General features: G+C 41.9%; 1 protein-coding gene across 1 annotated transcript in view; it reads left to right on the forward strand.

Annotated features, from left to right (window-relative positions):
* Nucleotides 1–17,475, forward strand: part of Fam13a (family with sequence similarity 13 member A) — an 89,049-nt gene extending 71,574 nt beyond the window's left edge. The window contains exons 14-18 of the mRNA XM_051202768.1: nucleotides 5,295–5,390; nucleotides 7,194–7,277; nucleotides 10,946–11,130; nucleotides 11,912–12,013; nucleotides 15,667–17,475. Of these exons, the coding sequence (XP_051058725.1) occupies nucleotides 5,295–5,390; nucleotides 7,194–7,277; nucleotides 10,946–11,130; nucleotides 11,912–12,013; nucleotides 15,667–15,793 (594 nt within the window). The 3' untranslated portion in view covers nucleotides 15,794–17,475. The remainder of the gene's footprint in view (nucleotides 1–5,294; nucleotides 5,391–7,193; nucleotides 7,278–10,945; nucleotides 11,131–11,911; nucleotides 12,014–15,666) is intronic.
* Nucleotides 17,476–22,962: the final 5,487 nt, after the last annotated feature.

Consider the following 22,962-nt stretch of genomic DNA (forward strand, 5'->3'; position numbering starts at 1 on the left):
AAAGAAAGCATTTAATTGGGGTGGCTTGCTTCCAGTTTCAGAGGTTTAGTCCATTGTCATCGTGGCAGGGAATGTGGCAGCGTGCAGGCAGACCTGGTGCTGGAGCTGGGAGTCCGACATCTTGACTCAGAGACAACAGAAGTCGACTGGCTGTCATGCAAGTGAGGCTTGAGAAAAGAGACCTCAAAGTCTGCCCTCACAGTGACACACTTCCTCCAACAAGGCTACACCTCCTAATAGCACTGCTCTCTTGGGGCCATTTTCTTTCAAACCTCCACAGCCAAGTAAATATTTAAAGTATGCATTAATATCTAAACACTAGCCTCTGCTTAGCCGTTATTTTGGATTTTCTTCTCTTTACACAGACATCCTACGATTCTTAACTTATAAAAGAGTTACCATTTTCTAAATCAATGGGTGCAGAGTGGAAGAGTTAGTAGAATCCGTGGTCCCGCTGCTAGAGCCTGCTTCATTGGGCCCTGCCATATTTGTGAATAGAGAGAAACTTGGGCTGGGAGTCAGTACATCAGCTCTGGTGCTTTGGGGAATCATGAACCTCTGTCATGCTCAGACAAGGCTTGCGTAGCTCTAAGACCCTATGGCTCTAACTTTGTCTTTATCATCAAAGTAAAAAAGTCACTTGTTTTACCATTCACCTTTACTTCCAGGGAACATCAGTCAAATGGTGTGGAAAGTTTTGTTTGAGGTTAAGAGAAAACTCTCACAACATAAAGGCAGGCACATTGGGCTGTGCAAGCTTTATGATTTCTACCCGGAACTTGCCTCTAGTGAAATGAAACCAGCTATTGGATAAGTGTCTCCTGTGAGCTTTAAAGTACCTGACTCTTACAGCGTGATCAAAAGCAGGGTAGTGAGTGAACAGTAGAACTGTCTCCATGTCACATTGAGAGCAGAATGGGAATGCTGCTGGGCCCGACCTTCTTGTCTTGTGCTTATTTGTTTTGTTTTAAGACAGGTTCTCACTATGTAGCCCTGGAACTTTCTATGTAGACTAGGATAGCCTTGAACTCACAGAGATCCACCTGCCTCTGCCTCCTGAGTTTTGGAATTAAAGGCATGTGCCACCACACAAGCTAGGGTTGTTTTGCTTTGTTGTAAGAAACACATCTTAGTGAGAACTCTGTTTCCACACACTGCAAAGCCATTCATCTCTACTACTTAAATGTAAATTAAGACTTTGAAAGAGGGGAGAAAGGGCTTTGAAGAGATAGCATATGCATGTTTGGCCTACTCATTTTCAAGTAATTTTGAGTCATCAACTATTTTCTGAACTGACCTCTTCAGTGTCCCATCAGAAAGTAATGCGCAGAGAATTTTGATGGCCAGTATGTTTGGTATATGCCGAGGAGTGTGGTGAACAGGCCATAACTTCATTCATGTTGCCCTTGCCTGCCATCACAGCTCAAGTGTTTTCCATATAATAGGTGTTTGGTGGTAACAGTAAGATGTGCTATTTTATATGAAATGACTCCTGAGTTTGCCTTACTGCCCTGATGGTCATTTTTAATGAAGTGACTGATTTTAAAATTCCATTTCATATGGCACAGTCTAGAAACATGTCAACAACCCTTAAAACTGATAAAGAGGTGAAATGAAAGATTGTTGTTGTTGTTATTATATTGTTATTATTATTATTGCTAAAAGCAAGAAATCTATAATATTTTTGTAGTGCCCTCTTAGTTGGTAAAATTTATCCAAAGTGATTTACTGTTGATCATGTTCAGAAAGACAAATTCGAAAGCTACATAGGACAACCTATTTATATAATTCCAGAAGTGTGTTTGAAGTTGAATCTTCCAAAGACTGGGAGAAATCATAAAGCTGCATGTCTTGTGCCACTCCATACCTGAGAAACTCTTGCTTTCTCATGCATGGAATAGAATGTAAAAGCCCAGCATCCAAATCTAAATATACTTTACCTCATTTTTACATTGAGGTACCAAAAGAAATACATGCACACCTATATTTTGGAGATACCTAGATAAGTTTGAAATAGTCATTCACTAACATTGCAAGTATATATAGAATGTTTCCATTGGATGAAGTACTAAAATACCTCTCAGGATATGAAAACATAAGCCCCCACATTCATAAGGCTATATTGCAAACCAGGAGATAACATGTATGAACAATTATGATAGAATGTAAAAGTGAACCAGGCATGGTGGCTCAAGCCTTTGATCCCAGCACTTAGGAGGCAGAGGCAGGTGAATATCTGTGCTTTCAAGGCCAGCCTGGTCTATAAGTGAGTTCCAAGACAGTGAAACCCTGTCTTAAAAAAGAACAAAACAAAACAAAATTGTAAAAGGGTTGGAAATTTGAAGGCATTAAGTACAGGGTTCACTGTCTTCGGATTTCCAACTTAGGGAGGAAAAGATTTATTTCATCTTATGACCTACAGTCTATCATGAGGGGCAGTCAGGGCAGGAACTCAAATAGGGCAGGAACCTGGAGATAGGAGGCCACGGAGGAGTGCTGCTTACTGGCTTGTTCATCCTGGCTTCTTCAGCTTGCTCTCTTATAGCATCGGGGACCACCTTCTCAGGGGGCGGTGTTGCCCACAATGGGTTGGCCCTCCCACGTCAATCATCGGTTAAGAAAATGCACCATGGGCCAATCTGGTGAGGGCATTTTCTCAACTGAGGTTCTCTTTTCCCCAATGACCATGGTTTGTGTTAAGCTGACATGAAAGTAGCCAGCACACATGGTGATGTGGATGGAGGACAGGATCATTCTTTCAGGGTGGGGCACAAGGAAAGAGGGCTGCACTGAGATGGCTTCTGATGTGCAACTTCCAAACAAAGAAGAAAGCCCCTTCCTTGCAGAGGGAATCACTGAATGAGGCACTAGATAACCTAGTCTCTTTCTGGAGTTTGTAGTACAATGGAGTGGGGAGAAATCATAAATGACTAAGGGTTTCAAATCCTATACAAGGAAACTGGACTGGATTCCTTCTTGCTGCATAGGTATTTTGAACAGTGTGCCAGATGAAGGAACTGAAAATGAATCATTCAATGGATTCTAGCAACAGAAGTTCCCTTGAATACTCTCTGTCTGCCAGAATTATACTTTTAAGAGGGGGCAGTTTCCTGTGGAAGAAATGCACCCAAATAGGTCGATTAGAGTTCCAGGTGATAAGCATTATAAAAGAAAACACTTACCTTCTTTCTCGCACCATTTGGAGATTTGGAACCTTGAGTTTCTTGAATGTTTTTTACATTTACTTATTTATTGGGAGGAGGCACAACACAGCAGATAGAGAGAGGTCAGAAGACAGCTCATGGGAGTCAGTTTCTCCTTCTACCATGTGGGTTCTGGATGGCAAGCTCGGGTCATCAGGCTTGGCAAACATGCAACTTTACCCTTAAGGACTTTTTTATTGTTTTGTTTTGGGTTTTCAGGGTAGAGGAATTAAATTTTTGTTACGAGTTTTCTCGCCAGCCTGGTCCCACAGCCCCACTAGCCCCAAATAATACATAGAGATGTTGTATTAGATATAATGTCATTGGTCTGTTACTAGCATTTCTTATTGGCTAGCTCTGTCTTAAATATTAACCAATTTCTATCAATCTACGTATTTCCACATGGTATTATCTTACCAGAGAGAGGATCGGGAATTCTGTTCTCTTGATCCTACATTTTGAATCTCCTCCTCCCTCTCCCCAAAACCTCCTTGTCTCCTAGTCCCACCTATCTTGCTTTCCTATTGGCCAACAGTGCTTTATTCATTAACCAATTAGAGAAACATATTTACAGAATGACATCTCCCATCATCTCTTTTCAGTCTAAAATAAAAAAAGGGGGGAGGCTAACCTTAACATAGTAAGATATATACCAAAGAATTACCAAATAAGAATCACAGTTAACAATATTTAATCCATTAACATTTAGCAAGATTTAAGGAAAATAATTTATCATCTAATCTATCTTTGTGAGTCTAAAGTCCTAAATGTAACTTATCTTTAATCCTAACTAAGGAAAACTATAACCATAATAATCTGTCTTCAACTCCATCAAAGACCACAGAAGGATAATATATAAACTCTAGAAATGACAAAGACAACTCACTGTCTGGTCAGTCACCCGAAGTTCTTCTGTAATGTTCCATCTTCAGCCTATAGGCCATGGTGTGTCTGTCAGACTCCTCAGCAAAGCAGGAAACTTTAAACTGTCCACCTTATTGGCAGTTTGTTAGTCATTTTTCTCTGTATCCTGCAGACTGTCTGGCAGACTCTTCCATGAAGCAGGAACCTTGTAGCAATGGCTATCTTGTATCAGTAGTCACTTTCCTGTGGGTCCTGCATGTTCAGTTTATACAGCATAAAGTCAAACAGTCCAGACAAGAGCAGTATCTTGCCCAAATGTCTGGTCTTGCCATATTGGAAGTAAACTCCATAACAAGTTTCTTCGATGTCCATCTTCCTTTCTGACACAGATGGTGTTGCCAGGAGCAGTTATGTCTCATTGTCAAGAGAAACCCTAAACCATTTTAAATGCTATATTCTGTAGGTCTTTGAAATGTCTGAAGAATGCCCATTCGTCTCAAATACATCTCTGTATAACTAGAAATCCTAACTAACTTAACTATAAGTTTTGACTATTACAGGTAAAACCTAACTAAAGTTTTGACTATTATAGGTAACTATCTAAAATCTGTAACTATCTAAAATCTGTACTAAATTATACATTTTTAAATGAGCTATATAAACACAATACCTAAACAAGAGGTGAAATATACATATCACAAAATAGACCTTAAATTGTATCAAATTTTATTTACTTATTTTTATGTGCATGGGTAATTTGCCTGCATGTATGTCTGTGCACCTGCACGCATGTATGTGCATGCATACCTGGAGCCCACAGAGGCCAGAAGAGGGTATTGGATCTCCAGAAGTAGTTACAGATGCTCTGTGAGTTCTGGGAAGCTAGGGATTGTACCTGGGTCCTCTGGAAGAGCGGTTAGTGTCTTTAACCACTGAGCCATCTCTACAGCCATCTCTAAACCTACAGTAGCAGTTTTAGAATTACCACAGTGGACTAAGAACATAGCACATTATTCAGGTCTAGGAAGTGTACTAGTGGGGTGATTTCCACTGACCTGCAGTGAAAATCTACAGTATTTTTATTTGTTGACTAAACATTATTATCCATTTAAGTAAGTTTTGTTAAGTTGTATCGTTTTGGGGGCCACAAAAGTTCAAAGCATGCTGGGACATGGGGCAGCATGGCCTGGGAGCTGACATCTCATTTGTCCTGGTCTTGCTTTTCAGGTGACAAAGACTGAGCGTCAGATTATGAAGCCTCTGTATGATAGGTACCGACTGGTGAAACAGATCCTGTCCAGGGCCAGCACTGTCCCTATCATTGTGAGTGCATTTGTTCTCTTTCTGTTGGCAGCCCCTGGCTGTGCTAAGAGGGGCTCTCTTTGTTAGATTTCAACCACTGCTGTGATGAACACATGACCAGAAAAGCAACTTGGGGAAGAAAGGATTTATTTCAGCTTATAGTTATATAGTCTGTCATAAAGAAAAATCAGGGAAGGGACTCAAAGGAGGAACCTGAAGGCAGGAATTGATACAGAGGCCAAGGTGGAACACTGCTTATTGGCTTGTTTTACATGGCTTATTCAACCTGTTTTCTTATGCAACCTAGGACCACCTGCCTAGGGGTAGTGCTTCCCACAGTGGACTGGGATGTCCCACATCAATCAAGAAAATGCATTGCAGATATGTTCCAGGCCAATCTAATGGGAGCGTTTTCTCAGTTGAGGCTAGCTCTTCTCAGGTGACCGTAGATTGTGCCAAATTGACCAAAACTAATCAACACAGGGCCCTAACCATACTATTATTGTGAGTATAACCCTCCGTTTCTATTGGAGGAACCCCACTTATGTATAGAGATAGCATCTTAACTTTCATTCTCATTAAAGGTCAAGCTTTAATAGTTGAACCAGCCATTTATATCCATGTCTTGCCTTACAGACTTGATCATATATACCTTCCTCTGGCACTCCTAGGCCAACACCTAAACCCATTCCTTAGAGTACAAGAGATAGGGATGGACCTTCTCCATGCTGTTCAGTCCAAAGAGTGCCTCTCTGGCTTCTGTCTGGTATAGTCTCTCCCCATTCACTGAGGGAGCAGTCTCTAAGAACTTGACTCAAGGAGGACCCTCTAAAGAGAAGGTCCTTGTTTTGTAGGTTATGGGGGTGGAGAGGGAGTGGAAGGTCAGGGCTGGCAGAGGCTAGTACTTGCCTACCATGGCCAGCATCCTGAGGTATGACTGCTATTGGCTCCTGGGTTTGATCTTGTCCAGTGAGAATAGCAGCTCATCTCTGGCTGTGGGAAGTATTTTAACACTGACAACCTTTCCTTAGCCAGCTTGGGAATCCCCTCCCCTGGTTAGATATTGGTAGGATATGAATGCCTGTCCAGCTCTGAGAGAAGCATTGCCTGATCCAGTGTCCTTGGCCACTGTCACAACTTTGGATTGATAGCACTCCTAAAAGGCTTACTCTCTTTAGCTGCTACTATTATCTAAGGCTTCGTTAAATCTTGTTCGTTTCTTTGTTTCTAGACCTAGAGTATGCTCTCACATTTCTTTTCATAGTGCACTTGTTTTTATGCATGGGAGACAATCCAGAGAAACTGGACAGGTGTAATTAGAGAGTGTTACTGTTCTGCAAATACCCTACAGAATAAACTAACAAATAAAATGACTTAATGTAAGGACACATTGTCTCTCCACTGTTAAGAACACTTGGGTTCCTAAATAGGGTGAATGTACAATAGAGAAATTCAATGACCTTCATGTGCTTGCTTGACCTTGAACTACTGTCCTTTGCTAATTACAGTTAGGTGTAGTTGCTGGGGCTGGGGAGGAGGGTGTGGGGTTAAGTGCCTTTCTTGGGGGATTCCTGAGAGTTTGACTTAAAAAGCTTGCGCATTCTTAACTCCACTCTGTCCTCTGATTTGTATTTGTGGGCTCTGAAGGGAGGATCCACTTGAAAAAGAACTTTGTATTAGGTTTTTGAGGGGCTTTTGGTGGGAAGTGGTGATAAAACATAGTTAAAATACAGTAGTGAATACTGGTATGATCGAATAGTCTGAGAGCTATAAGGCAGGGAAAAGTGGTTCATAATATAACCTATTCGTCAATGCTTGTCACAGGGATCCCCCTCCAGCAAACGGAGAAGCCCTTTACTGCAGCCAATTATTGAGGGTGAAACTGCTTCCTTCTTCAAGGAGATAAAGGTAAAGAGCTTGGTGCTAACACTACCCTGCTAACCCCACTGGAGTGACAGTCCTTAGACAGTGGTCCTAAGACAGTTGTGAACATTCATGGCCTTCTTCTACTATAGCTTTGCTGGTTCCCCAAGTTTTCTTCCATTCTCCTCTTTGTTATCTTGTTCTGTTTTGCTTTCTGTTTTTACTTCGATCACAGAGACTGTTTTTTTTTTTTCCTCCTCACCTTGTGTTTTGTTTTGTTTTGTTTTTAAATCATGATTACTTTTTAGAAGTTATTTAGGGCCAAAGAGGAAAAGTAAACCCAAAGCAGAAGTGAGTTTTAAGAGTCCTGCCTGTCATATTTTTGTGACATTCTAAGGTGACAATGGTCATTTATTTCCCGTGGTTAGAAATGATTATCTCAGAATAATCTATTGAGGGTGATCAATTGAAAACTTCATTTCCTTGCTTGAGCTAAGGTATCCCACAGTACAATTTTAATGTATTAGACAGATGGTGCTGGATAATCACATTACTAAATAGGATGGGATTATGAGTGCAGTACTGGAACATAAGGGCTAGTGTGCTATATTATATCTTTAAAATTACAGCTATTTTCTTACAATACGATTTGATATCGGTGAAAGGCAACACGCTTTATCCATCTGGTAGTTTTACAGATGAACTGAATCTTGGTAATTGAGCAAATTTTGATAGTTTGTATATGAAAATTAGCATAATTTTCTCAGCAGCTTATAATGGACTTAATACCAGGTAAAAACATGCTCTTGAATACAGGCAAGATGTGACACTTAGTAATTGCCTCATTAGATAAATGGTAGCTACCTTAATAATGCTCCTCTTGGACAATGACACTCTATCCATTCCTACTCTTTAGCAAAATTTTTAGAAGGATATTTTGTCTGTGGCTTATTGCCCACTGACTTATATCATGGTCAAAATTGCAAGTAATTTCCCAATGGTTACATTGCTTTTGTAGATACTGCTGTCTTTTGGTTCATTTTTTTCCTAGTTAGACATGGTTATTAACATGCTCTTGATAACACATAGTAGTCCTAATCCAGTTTAGCGTGTTTGGAGATAAAGCAAAAGACCAAGTCTAAGTGGTTCTGGTTATACTTGCTTTTTGGAAGAAACCAACTTGTATGAAATAGCACCAGCTCATGTTCTGAAGGTTCTGAAGAACTTCAGCACACAGTAGGCCCAGAGAACTTTCCCATCCACTGCAGGACCCCTGTAAAATGTGATAGACTAGGGTTCGCTTCTCAAGGCAGACACTTTAAGAGCAGCAGGAGGCCAAGGCCGTGTTGTCCCATGAGCTGAGTAACAAGAAAAGCTAACCCTCACCTGTTTTCTAACCAGCTCTAATGACTAAATAGAACCCAGTTACGTAACATTTTAGAATGTGTTGTTTTGATAAATGTAAAATAGTTACAGTGAAAACTGGTGGTTTTGTAGCTGGTACGGCTCATTACATTCTACACACACACTCTGGAAAGCCAACGAAGACACATATGGCTTCTTCCCTTTACAGCTCCTCACAAAATTAGAGTCACATGCCATTTCCTCCCACCCTGCTCTTTGCCTTAGAAACCTTTTCTCCAAGTTCTTACGGCTCCTTGTGGAATGTGGGTTTCAGGCCCTTCAGCAGCTACTGGCTCTGCTGTAACACACAGGTCAGTTTATCTGTGTCTCCCTGGAGCTAGTTTTATGCTAGCTATGTTTTAGCCAGGATAGTAGATCCAGAACCAGGTCGTTACTTGATGGCGGATGTCCAATTCTCAGCCCTGGATCAGGGTAACTGCTGTGGGAAGTTTCCTGGAACTCCTGGTCTCTACACATTGCTACCATCCTCTCTCTAGTTGTGACAGCCAAAAATGACTGTAGGTATTGCACATACCTAGGGGATACAGTCACACCATTGAGTGTTATGTCTGTGGTCCACCTTTTTGTGATTCCCATTGTGCTGAGAGATCCTGTGATCCCATGATACTTGTCTGTAGATCTCTCACTGGCTGTGTGTCCAGATTTTCCATCCTGTGATCCCATGATACTTGTCTGTAGATCTCTCACTGGCTGTGTGTCCAGATTTTCCATCCTGTGATCCCATGATACTTGTCTGTAGATCTCTCACTGGCTGTGTGTCCAGATTTTCCTTTTCCTAACCTACTTATTGAACCTTGAGCTTTCCAAGTGCTTTTTATACTGTCATAAAGCTGTATGACGTAATCTAAATACAGATTCTGTATTCTAGAAAACTAGGTGTCCCTGTCCACTCTGTCATGGATGCATGTGGGGATTTCACCCTTTATGTCACCATCTAAGTAACTAATAATTGTTGACTGGTGATTTCAGATAAAAATCCTGCTATGGACTTTTCCTTTCAGGTTCATGTCACTGTTGTAGCGTCTTGGCTGAAACTTTGATAGTCACCTTTCCTTTTGTTGAATCTGTGCACCTTGTTCTTTATCAAAATCCAGATATCACATCGGTTCTATCAAAAATAAGGAAAACTGGTTTAAAGTAGCCAGTGCCAGCGCTAGGGGACTGATCACTGGTTCTTTCCCCAAATATGCATGATTAGAAGACAGTACTAAGTATCTACCATTTCAACATCTAATTTTTGGTATGTAATTCTCCCCATGATTTTCCAAGGCCACCGAGAGTAGTTTTATTAGGTTCATCTGACAAAATATCAGAGTGCTTCAAATTCTCTCCAGCCTTTGGAATATAATTAGGAGGACTTTTGAGATTTTATTTACATGGGTGTTTACCTGAATGTGTGTCTGTGCACTGTGTGTGTATGTGTGTGTGTGTGCGCACGCATGTGTGTGTGTGTGTGTGTGTGTGTGTGTGTGTGCTGTCTTAGGCCAGAAGAAGTCAAAGGATCTCCTGTGACTGAAGTTACAGACTACAGACAGTTGTGAGCTAAGATTCGTGTACTAGGAATTGAACCCGAGTCCTCTGGAAGAACAACCAGTACTCTTGACCTCAGAGCTGTCTCTCCAGCCCATCAGTAGAACTCTAGGGAAAGGAAATCTTACTTTCTTATTTGTTTCTCTCCTTGGTAACCCTTTCCAGCTGTAAAATGCTCCTTCACAGCTTTCTTTTCAATCTGAATTGATAGACTGGGTACCAGACATTTATTCTACACAGTTTTTGGCCAAGCTCTGAAGCAGGAGTGTACAATTCCAAGGGCTGCTGGGGTCTTCCGGGCAGTTCTCCTTCATCTTCCTCATCCGGGGGTGGTGAAGGAGGAGAGGGAGGCTCCCAGGTATCGCCTGCCAGCTGCGTCTCACCAGGTTCCAGGCATATGCTTCTCAGTTAAGTTTTGTAAAACTTGCATGGGGAGACCTGTTACTTCCACTTACCAAAGGAAACTTGAAAATTTTTTATTTGAAAATCAAGTGTTGCTGGAAGTTGTACAACAATTTAAATAGAAGAGAATAGTGAATCTTTGTTTCCTTGGGCCAAGCAGAGATTAAAGGCACAACTGCCTCCTGGCTTCATCCAGCTTTGCCTTCCACGCGTAGTCCTGGTGCTGCCGTTTTAATGCAGATAGAGGAGAAACCATGTGAATGTGGTTAGTTAGGTGATTTTTGAAAGACACTTGTAAAATTAATGGAAGTGTACTCCAAAGACATGCTCAGAGTTTTATTGCCATGTTTGTCCAGGAACAAGAGGAGGGGTCAGAAGATGACAGCGCCACAAAGCCAGACTTCACTGTCACTCTGAAAACAGACTGCTTTCTGGACCAACTCGAAGATGATGCTGATGGATTTATTTCACCAATGGATGACAAAATGCCATCAAAATGCAGCCAGGACTCAGGCCTTTCAAACCTCCACTCTGCTTCAATGTACGTGGTTTGGGCAGCGGCACTAAAGAGTAGGGGCAAATAACAATGTAAATGTTGGTTTTGGACAAAAAGCCACAAATGGCTAGCCAGGGTGTGTGCAAATAGAGAAGATAATGATTTAAAATAAAGAGATGGGCCTAGTGCCTAAACACAAGGGTAAATGAGCTTGAAGCGAGCCTGGGCTACAGAGTGAATCCCTGGTCAGCTCAGAACTTCAGAGCACAACCTCACCTAGAAAGAGGGAGAGCAGGGGGAGGAGGGAGGGAGGGAGGGAGGGAGGGAGGGAGGGAGGGAGGGAAGGAGGGAGGGAGGGAAGGAGGGAGGGAGGGAGGGAGGGAGGGAGGGAGGGAGGGAGAGAAATGGGGAAATACACTGTGTACATTTATCAGTTTTCTCATATGTTTTCCCAGATTGTTTGAGGAGGTTTTGAGATCTTGCTTGAACAAGCAAAAGGTCTCTGAATGACAGTGTCTCTGTCCACCATAACTCATCATTTAAAAACTGAGTACAGGCATCACTTTGTTCTTTCCAAATACACAAACACACACACACACACACACACACACACACACACAGCACTGTAGGATTTCATAAGATCTAATAATTCATAAATAGCAGGATCCCCTAGAAACCCCTTCTTTCAGAATGTGAACATTCAAGAGAAAGCACCCACAATGACTTTTAAATTGCTTTCTTTCTTCATGACTCCTATCCAATCATATGCTCGGTACATCTATGACAACTCATATTTAACTGTTTTGAAATTTATATTCCTTCTTAGACCCGAACTCTTGGAATACCTCCAGGAAATGAGAGAAGAAAAGAAAATGATTCGAAAGAAACTTCATGATTTTGAGGACAATTTTTTCAGACAAAATGGGAGGTATGTGTGTGTCTCTATCCCTCTTTTCCTCATCACCGAATCCATATTCCAGGCCCTCTGTTTCTGACTCATCTATGGAGTGTTTCCAAAGCGGGCACTTTGCTACATTCTCCCTGTAACGGGATCCCTCAGGGTTATGCCAGGGATCCTCAAAAATGACTAGCGAGACCTGACACTTGAAGAAATCCTTCTCAAACAGAGTGCAGGACCTCCACGGACTCTGCTGATACGCAAAAGTAGCCTGTCCCATTTGGTTCTCAGCTAAAACAAGTAGCTGGAGCTGAATTGCACACTCACAGCATTGAGTTTGTTTTCCTCCGGGAGCAAGGAGGAGGAAAGTGGTAATGGCACTTAACCACAGCGTAAAATCCAAAGTTGGACTGGGGATGTGGCTTGGTTTGTACCAAGTCCTGGGTTCACTCAGGGCGCTACAAAAACAAGAACGGAGACGATAGCTGCCAAGTTTGAATGAAAGCCATATATGAGGGACAGTTAGGAACGCATCTGCCTGGTGATGCTTCATCCAAGTGAGTTTTAAGTGTAATTGAATTTTCTGTTTATTAACTTTGCCGGGGAAGTGTTTGTCACAGAGCCTTCCTCACATCACATTGGGAGCTCAGGCACAAGACCACAAGTAGATCTGTATCTCTCGCATGGAATTATGTTCCAGCAGCTTAAACTGGCTTTACAATAATCCAAATTAAGTAAACCGTATGCAGTTTCTTTGAAGTATTTTCATGTCCTAGAGTGTGAGGAAATAAAAGAATTATAACAATCAATGGTGACAATGGGATTGTGTTATATCCCAGTGCAGTTAAAATATTACATAAATTTATTTTTAGGGTTTCTAACTTGGATCTACTGTGTAATTTCTTTTCTCAAGCTTTTTACATTTTTATACCTAAATGTTTGTTTTTCCCCTGTATTACAGACTATTTAGAATGTGGATAAACAGACAAAAGAAGTAATTCCTAAAATGATAATAATAAGTAACATACGTCAATTCAATATTAATTGTTAATTTGAAGAAAATATGCCTTCCATTTTCACATTATTCTTCTCACATAAAATTCTATATATGAACTATATTATTGTGGAGCCCACAGAAGGTTTAAGAATGTATAAATTGCATTGATGCCACATTGATGGAGGGGTGGGGAGAGGCTGTTTATCTTGGGGTAGCTTAAATCAAGAGTGAGCCCAAATTTGAATTCTCCATTTCTCCCCTTGTGTCTTCCTTCTGTCCCTAATAAAAGGCTTTCCTCTATATTTATTGAATATCACATAAAAATATGGCTTGAGAAAAGGATGAGGAATCACTGAACTTAATTTTTGTTTTACCAGAGTTTACCAGAGAAGAATTTACTTTATGAACCATAATGACCCAGGATAGCACTCTATCCACAAACAAACATTATCAACCTATGTCTGCATATTACTGTCAACATTTATGGTAGATACTTGTTTTCCTTAAGTTTGCTTTCAACCTATTGGCTGCTTTCAGTAAGTGATTTCCAAAACACATACACACACACACACACACACACACACACACACACACACACTCACACACACACACACACTCACACACACAGTGTTCTGAATTTGAAGGAAGAATACATAATTTAATATTAAATATATGCCTTTAGTGTATCTCATAAAAGCTGGTTATGTGGGAAGTGCAAGGCTCAGTTAGATTAGTTACATTATTTTCTTAAGGGGGAGGTAAACTTAAAACAGGCTGAATTCACAGTAGGGTAACAGATTGAGGGCAGAGTTTTAAATGGTCTCTGGAACACCATTAACTTGTTGCAAATCTGGCAAAAGTTCAATTTCTGAAGGCCAGAGACATTTAGAGAAAGCTATTTCCACAATAAATGGTAAATGGTAGAAATTGATTCAAGTTTGGAGCTGTGGGTGCCTAATAATATCATAGCATCTAGCCTACTTCCCATCTTGAGAGTGAGAAACCCTCCACGATGGTGACTTGGTGGCAGATATTTGTCTTAATCCTCTATCCTACCTTCTGCTAAGGAGCCATTTAGAATCCTTCGACAAAGCAAGGCAGACAAGAATAAAATCAGCTTCATTTGTTAAGGAAGGTTCCTTCTGCCCGCTTTGCCCATTTTTACCTTGTAATGAGGTGACAAGGAATCATGGATGGTTGAATGGTAGCTACATATATTTCATAGTGACTGCTATGTTGGAGCAGTCACTCTTCCAGGAATGTCACTGCCTGGCCTGATTACAACATACAAGAATGTAGACAGTAGCTCCTTTTGATCAAGTTGTTCTGAGAGTTGTATTAGACTATGGATATAAAGTACTGTATTGGACTTCAGAGTAAGCTTTAAGCCAATACTAGTGCGTATAATTTGCATATAAAATTATCTAATAAACTGCAAAGACTTAGCACTACATGACAGGTTGCTAAATTCCAAAAGTCTCTAAGGAGGAATATGACTGTTCTTGACATATCTACAAATTGAGGGTGTGCTGATTGGAAATGTAATTGGGTAAGCAGTTAAAAGTAGTTGCTGCCTTGCAGAAGACTCAGGTCAGGTTCCCAGAACTCACGTGGCAGCTCATTTTCATCCATAATTCCAGCTGTAGGAGATCCAGCTTCCTCTCTGGGCCTCTGTAAGTACTGCACATGCCAGTTGTACACTTGTGTGTATATATTCATACAGGCAAAAACACTCATGCATATAAAGTAAAAATAAATAAACCTTAGAAAGAGACATGTAATGGTTCATTAGGTGAAAGATATAAAATGAGAAAGTATGAAGAATTGTGTACTTTAGTTTTATGTAAGCTTGATACGAGCTAGAGCCATTTGAGAACCTCAGCTGAGGAATGCCCCCACCAGACTTCTAAGCAAGCTTGTAGTGCATTTCCTTGATTGGTCATTGGTGTGAGAGGGAGGGCCTGAAGCAATCGCACAAGCTACCCCTGGGCTGGAGATCCTGGGTGTTATAAGAAATCAGGGTGAGCAAGCCATGGGAGCAAGCCACTAAGCAGCAATCCTCCACAACTGGCCTTTTCTTCCTTTCCTGCCTCTAGATTCCTGCCTTTCATTCCTACCTGATTTCCCTTCATGACGGGCTGAATGAAACCTTTCCTTGTCAAGTTGCTTTTGGTCATCATGTTTTATCACAGCAATAGAAACCCTAAGAGAGTAAAGAATGAATAAAATATTTCTGTTTGCCAGGCACACACTTAATCCTAATACTTGAGAGGCAGAAGCAGGCAGATCTCTGTGAGGTTGAGAGCAGGTTCCTGGACAGCCAGGGCTGTTACACAGAGAAACACTGTCTTGAAAAACAAAAACAAAATCTGTTTATTCTGATTAAACTATTACTGTGAAATCATACTTAACAATCAGCATAAAATTCCTGCGCTCCTTAGTAGTTTATGATCTTCTATTAGATCCTAAATTAACTTTATAGGCCCTCAAGTTCCATGGTTCCTCCAGAGTAAAACACTTTCCACTTGCCTAAATCCAGCCCATCTAGATACAAAGACCCAGTTACCAACAGTGATTCTGCAGGTTGATAGAATATGTAGTTTCCTAATGGTAATTCCTGATGCATGCTGACCTGTAGAACAGGTAGAGAGTGATCCGCACCCCCTCTTTCCTTTGTTTCCTCTAGAAATGTCCAGAAGGAAGACCGTACTCCCATGGCAGAGGAATACAACGAATACAAGCACATAAAGGCAAAGCTACGGCTGCTGGAGGTGCTTATCAGCAAAAGAGATGCTGATTCCAAGTCCATGTGAAGGATGACGGCTTTCCCAGGAAAGAGATAGCTCTGGAAGGCAGCCTTGGAGCTGTGTCTTCAAAGCAGGCAATCTCCTGCCTCTGAGCTGTCAGATTGGCTCCTGCTTCAGATGCCTACCTTAGAAACTGCCTGCATGGAAGACGACTGTGTGACCTGACTTAGGGATTTTATAATGGGACAGTCAAGACTCCTACGTATCAACACACCTGCATTAGGAACTTCACTGACCCATGTCAGTGATGCAGTAATGAGACACACCACCAGACACCCCCATCCACAGATCACTTCCTGTTCTTCCCTGACAACCGAGAAACACGAGGCCATTCTAAAGCTGTGGCAAACGCAAGCTCAGGACTTCCCTGGCAGAGCCTGCTTGTTGTGGAGGTCCGTGCTGTCCCTGGCCCCACCACATGGTGACCGTGCATTGCACTGGCATACTATTTGCTGCCTTGGCCATTTCCCCAAGCTGTACTCACTCACTCCCATCAATCCATTTCCCGTTAGCTCTCAGGTAGACGGAAGCTGACCCTGCCTGAGGCGGCAGGGCAGTGCTTTCTTTGACGCACTCTCTCGGCTGACAGACTTTAAGTCCCTGCCTCAGACACGAGTATGCTGAGGACAGCGACTACAGAAGTAGCTATGCAGATGTTCTTTTCAAATCAGGTGACAGCTGAAGAGCCTGGAAACTCTTCAAGACACTGACTGCACTTTCCAGTCTCAGACGTTGATGTTGAACACAAAATGAGGCCAGTGTTCCTATGATAACCTGTTTGGGGCTCAATTTTGTTGTTGCACTAGCCAAACAAAGGGGTCTTACTTAATTTTTAGACTAGGTATAGAATAGCACGGGAGAGAGGAGTCTGTATCAGGCTCCCGGACTTCCCAGAGTTTAATTTTTCTACGAAAGTTAACCTGCACTAAAATCCCTAACTGAATGGGTAAGAAGATATAGCCCTCGGAGCTCAGTTCATTCTCAAGGCAGAATCTAGATCACAGTTTTCAAGATGGTACATGAACAAAACGGTGTGTGGCCAATTTTGATGCTCTCTTCCCCCCTCCCCCCCCAGAATCTATGTCACAAAGCTGTCTATATTAGACATTTTGGAGGGACCACGGAACTTACGACACCCAATCATTCATCTCTGTGTGCTCGCTGTCACTCGATGATGCGTTGTTTCTTTTCATCTACTACGTCTGTCTGAAGAATGCTGGCTTGGTTTTGCAGGCACCTGCACCTTGCCTCTGGAAGACTGCAGCATAGGCTGGACAGGCAGCAGGGAGGCCCTGTTCTGTTTCGAGAGTCTCCTTCTCCAGGGTACAGTGTGAAGGAGGAGAATGGAAATGTTATCACCAGTTGCAATGGTAAAACCGATCTGGGGTTCTCCAGTCAGACGGTTTTCAACACTGCTCTCCTCACTGGAGCTCTGTCACCCCGAGACTCTCAGTAATGGGGGTGGGGTGGGGAATTCCTTCTTTCAGTTTTGCTTTTATGAATAGTCACATAGAAGCATGAGCTACGTGTTGGAAATACTCTTGTTTTTCTCCACATACTTCAAGATGTTACATAAACCTACAAATTTCAATATACATAAAAAAATGTAGCTTGATGTTCTTTGCTCTGCCGTTTACATTTGCTATGATTTCCAGAAGCTATATGATAAATAAAATTATGTAATGTAGGATTGTTTTCTATTTTTGAAGCCTGAACATCAATCAGTCACATGACCAAAAATTGTATTTTTAAAAAGGAAATCCACATCTAGTCTATAATTTTTAAATACTTATTCTCTTAAGTAAACTGTAGAATAACTCAAATCAGTACCAGTGAAGGTTTAAAGCACATGGGCTCAGAAATATTGTTTTGAAAAAAAAATATATTAGAGATTTTTTTTTAAGCTGCATATAAATGAGAAGGTACTAGATGTTTTGAAATCATTGTTTGCACCAAAGGTGAACTAAAAGACTTATCAGGGCTCCCACTCAGCTTTATGTGATCAATAAAATACCAAGTTATTAGAAAATAAATCATGTATGGAATATCATGGTTTCCTTCATAATTTCTAATCTGTTTTCCTCATAAAATGGAGCCTGAATGAAGGTGGAAGCTGTGTTTATACCAGGTCTTCTCTGCAGGCACATTACTCAGTGGTTTCTGGCTCTGCTAGAAGTGTGGGGGGGGGGGGACAGGTTTCCATGGCAACTGGCTCTGAGGCTCTGTGGCTCTGTGGCTCCAAGCACCAGAGGCACCATCTTAATTGGCTTCACACAAACAAAATGCTGTAGGCTAGGGATTCTCTTTGCTCTCTTGGGAACAGGGATGTATATTAGTGCATAGCAACAAAAATATCAAGGGTTATGTAAGATTAAGCTTGACTATATGATCATGAGGAATAATGGGGTGGCAAAGGCAAGTGATATTCATAATACTTGCTTTTCTTGTGTAAGTCTGCAGTAAACATGGTTTTGTAACTAAGTATGACGTCATTACAGCATTTCATCTTTACTTTCTAAGACTGGTGGTACAATGTTTTTGATAAAGTCTTGCTTTGAAGTTCTAAAAACTTTTGCAGATGCTTTTGCACAAGATCAGTGATCTCCATGAAAGATCAAGTCAGATTTCAAATTAAAAAGCTAGGGTTGTTTTTTGTTTTGTTTTGCTTGTCTTCGCTGTGAATACTAGGTTTCTCCCCCTTAGTTAGGGCTTTGAGTCAAAAAATTATTATTCACTACGGAGTTGCTATCAGTCCTGACTGTGGGTAGCAGAGAGCAATTTTCACATTGTCTCTTTCTGATGCAACACTTACACAGCAGGAAAAGCTTCTTGCAGACTGCATCTGTTCTCCTCATCTAGACTGGGAAGAATCCAACCAGTCTGTGCCTATTTCCAAAATGCACCAGGAAATGTCCTGGGGCTACCAATCTTAAGAGCCCTGAGGCCTGACTAAACGTGAGCTGGTTGAGCTTGGAGTTTGTTGTGAGGTAAAGACTCAGAATGAAAGAACAATAAATGATTACCATACCCCATCTGAAGCCTAAAGAAAACAGGGTGCAGCAGCCATCATACATTTACAAGGAATGTCGCATATTTAAATGTGATTTTCAAACCACATCTAAGGTGATATTTTTCTGCTGCAGACCATATGTGTGCCACAGAAGGCTCTCTGGAAAACTAATTGAAGTCTAAGTTTTGTTTGTTTCTGTGGATGTTTTTCCCAACACTCAAATCGCATCCTGAATTTTCTTCCCCTGGTGTGGCAACGTGGACTCTGTGCTGAGCTCATTGCTCATATGATAACTCCGCAGTATCCACTTGGAAAAAGCAGTAAGGATCCTGAATGTTGGAGCCACATTTCCCCTAAAGTGCATGTATGTTTGGCAGAATCTAGAATGGGTTTTAATTTCTTCCATTGACATAACTTTGTCCTGTTGACCCTAAGAACATTTTCTCAAAAACTAGTCAACATGTTTTTCAAATTGCTATATTTACCCTGTTGTGCACCCCAGCATGGTTAGAAATTCTAGCCAACATGGGATGTTCCAAAGAAGAGTGATAAATACATACCTAACCCTAAGCATGTCACTGGCCACTGCCCCATGATCATATTACATATCTGGATATGGACCAAGACAAGAATTGTAGATGTGTATGTGAAGGGGGGAAATCTAGGCACATTTACAATTTCATATTATTTTGAAGGTTCATGCCTCTAAAAAAGTTTCATCACTTTTCTCAGAATGGGGCCAGCCATGGTCAAGTGCATGGCCCAAGGCATTAGTCTGTTGACAGATCTAATCCTTCATTTGAAAGCATGAAAATAGCAGTGATTAAAAGGTTTCTAATATGGGCCCAAAGCAATATTTATATAAAATATAAGCAGAAAATATTTAAATTACCAATGTCCTTTTAAAAAAAAATCAAAACTGAACGCAAACCGTGATGATGGACAATTTTTATGACTGCATTTTGTATTAAAGAATAAAGTTTTTTTAACTATAGAAGCTCTGGAGTTTGTGTCAGCATCACGTGACTGAGCTACAGCTGGATCGTGACCTTTCCCTTCTTGTAGGATCCAGTGCTGGCTCACTTGAGCACTTCCAAAGCCTCATGGGGATTAGGTTTTTGCTCCATCTCCAGAGAAGGAGGGCATTGCAAGGTGAAGCCAGCTGTGCACATGTATGTGTGGTAGTCAGGGTTGAAACTAGGAAAGCAGGTTGCACTTTCTACCAGCTGCCTTTAAATCACTCGTACCAAAGCTGAGGAGTGCATCAGCAAAGACCTCAATCAGAGTTCTCTTTAGTTAAGTTGTACATTTCTAAAAAGTCTACGAGGCCACCTTAGGTGCATATTTTTTTTGGCATTTGCTGTCCTGAAATTAAACAAGGACAGTACATGTTTAGAGAAAAAAACATTGCAGCTGTGTGACGAGAGCAGCTCAGCCTTCAGAGTCACCTGTCAGGCCAGTGCCACATAGCACCTGCTCCATGAAGGATAGCCTCAAGTGTAGACACAGGACTCCAGCACTATGGCTGAGGGGACACAGTGCTCCGGCGGTAGAAGCTATGCTAATGGCCTTCGAACTGCTTCTGTTGTATGTACTCCAAGTGACTGAAAATTGTTTGGGTTGGAAGAGCTTCGTCCTATTGCTCAAGTGTGAGTGACTTCCGGGTACACAGATGATTTTTAGTTCCAACCTTCCCAAACGGAAGTCCACCTAGAGTACTTCAGTTTTTCTGACAAGGGGTCCAAGTCATACATTTGGAAGAAGAGGCAGGTGGCACTTAGTGAGCCTGTTTCCTTCAAGACTTTGATGTTGCTTTGTCTGTGCACACATGTGTTATATGTGGTATACACTTTGTTACACTTGTAACAATGAAGGACACTGTGTTCACATGAACAGAGGGCAGAATAGGATAGGATACTGGAAACTTCCTGGCATTCTCCACCTTATTACCTTCACATAAGGTCTCTAAATCAATGGTTCTCAACCTTGGGGGTTGAACAACCGGACCCTTTCACAGGGACCACCCAAAGCCATCATAAAACACAGGTATTTAAACTATAATTCATAAGAGAAGCAAGATTGCAGTTATAAAGTAGCAACAAAAACAATATATGGTTGGGGGTCACTACAACACAAGGAACTGTATTAAAGGGTTATAACATTAGGAAGGGTGAGAACCACTGCTCTAGATGAACTGCAAGCTCAAAGGGCCTGGGACCTTTTGTGATCTGCCTGTCTCCACCTCTCAATGGTAGGGTTATGGAAATGCATGGTCATTCCCAGCTGTTTATGTGGGAGATGGAGATCCAAACTCAGATGTGACACGCTGAGATAAATACTGGGGTTCAAGCTGAAGATCAGGAGGCAAAACAGCCGAGCCACTAGCTCAGGCCGAAAGAGCTGAGTCATGCACAAGCTCTTCACCAAGTCTCAAACTTCTGCTTCTCCTCATCATGGCTGGAGAATGAAAGCCTCGTACTGAATACTGAAGACCCTGCTTCTATCTTCTATACCCCTCTAGTGCGGCGATTCAAGGTGTGTGATCTGTTACTCTTTTAGACTGATTCAATCTCGTGTATCCCTGGGTAGCCTTGAACTCAGAGAGATCCATCTGTCTCTTAATCCTGAGTCCTAGCATTAAAGGTGTGTACCATCACCTCCTAGTTCCTAGCTACTGGGATTAAAGGTGCTGGCTATCTATAGCTTGAGACTGACTTTGCTTTTCTGAATCCCCAGGCAAGCTTTAATAAATCACAAGTAGTATATCACTACCCTCTGACCCTCATGCTTACAGAGCAAGCATTGTGCCCATGGAGGTGATGCAGCTTCTTTTGAGGGAGTACAAAGTTGTGAGTTCGGATTCACACTGGTCTACAAGTTGGTCAGGTGCCAGAAGCGTTCGGATGTGCACCCTGTCCTCTGCCCCAGCCATGTAGTTCTTTTGCTTCTCATCCTATAGAAGTTTGTACAGCCGGCAGCCTGAACAGAATGTTGCAGTGAGACCTACCAGTGATGAGAGGGCCCACCAGGGAAGGGATGCGAGACCTCAGTGGCTTCGTCGTGGCTTCTCTGGAATGGATTCAGCATCTTGTAAGACAAAATTTACCAGTGTAAGATCTAAACTGGGTCAGCTCGCCAAGGCTGAACTTCCACAGTAGAATCTTATACCCACTAAGCCAAGTCAAAATTCCCAAGTGCATTTCAGAGTCCTGGCATGTGGAAGGGGGCGGGGGAGGGATTTGGCAGGACCTGGAGGTGCTGACAGCTTGATTCTCACTTTCTTCTCCAGCAACAAGGCTTATCACGAGGGCAGCATGGCACAAAACTCGGTGAGAAACAAATCCCTTGGATCACTCAGACTCCCGGCAAAGCTTGTGTGTCTTTAAATCATACGCTGCTATGAATTCTGAAATGCAGGCTCTTTTACATGCTTGAACTTAATTTCTCAAAAGCCATTCAAAGATATGCATCAATCCTTAGACCATCCTTCTGGGCCTGCAGCTCTGAGTATGACTCGGTAAGGCATTTTGAGACACTGACATTTCTCTTTAACTGCACTGGCCAGCACTATATTTTAGGCATGGTGAGGGTAGGGAGAGTGGCTGCAGATGAGACAATGCTTCTCTGGACAGACATGTGCCTGGGCTACTGGGTTGCCACATCGCCAAGGGCTTTCAGGGTGAGTGCTGCAACACAGAAAGGGTCTCAGGATTCAGGGTCTCAGAATGGGCTGTGTATGAATGCTTTTCTGCTTGCTACCACGTGATTTGGAGTGCAGACTTATGCTGTGCATCTAAAGAAACGTGGTTCCACAACTAATCCAACCTCCTACGTAACAAGACAGGGCCCACTGGCCAACAGCCGGAACCAAGCAGGTGTACAATCTGGGCACAGTATTTATCCTCTCAGAGGCTCTGTTTCTCCATAGGAAAAAGTGCAAATAATTGCAGTACTTGCTTTATAGGTTCTTGTAGGCTCAATGTTGTGTCGGCATTGAAATAAAGAACGATTCTCCGGTCCAGAAACACACTCTGATGTCTTTCAGAACAGGCACTGTGCTCCCTAAGATCATTCTCCATCCCACCCCATCACCTCCCCCCCTTTCCACGTTTGCACATGTCAGAAACAGAATATGACTCCACCACTTTAAGTATGAGTCAGTGCT

Source organism: Phodopus roborovskii, unplaced genomic scaffold, assembly GCF_943737965.1.
Source record: "Phodopus roborovskii unplaced genomic scaffold, PHOROB, whole genome shotgun sequence".
Taxonomy (NCBI): Eukaryota; Metazoa; Chordata; class Mammalia; order Rodentia; family Cricetidae; genus Phodopus; species Phodopus roborovskii.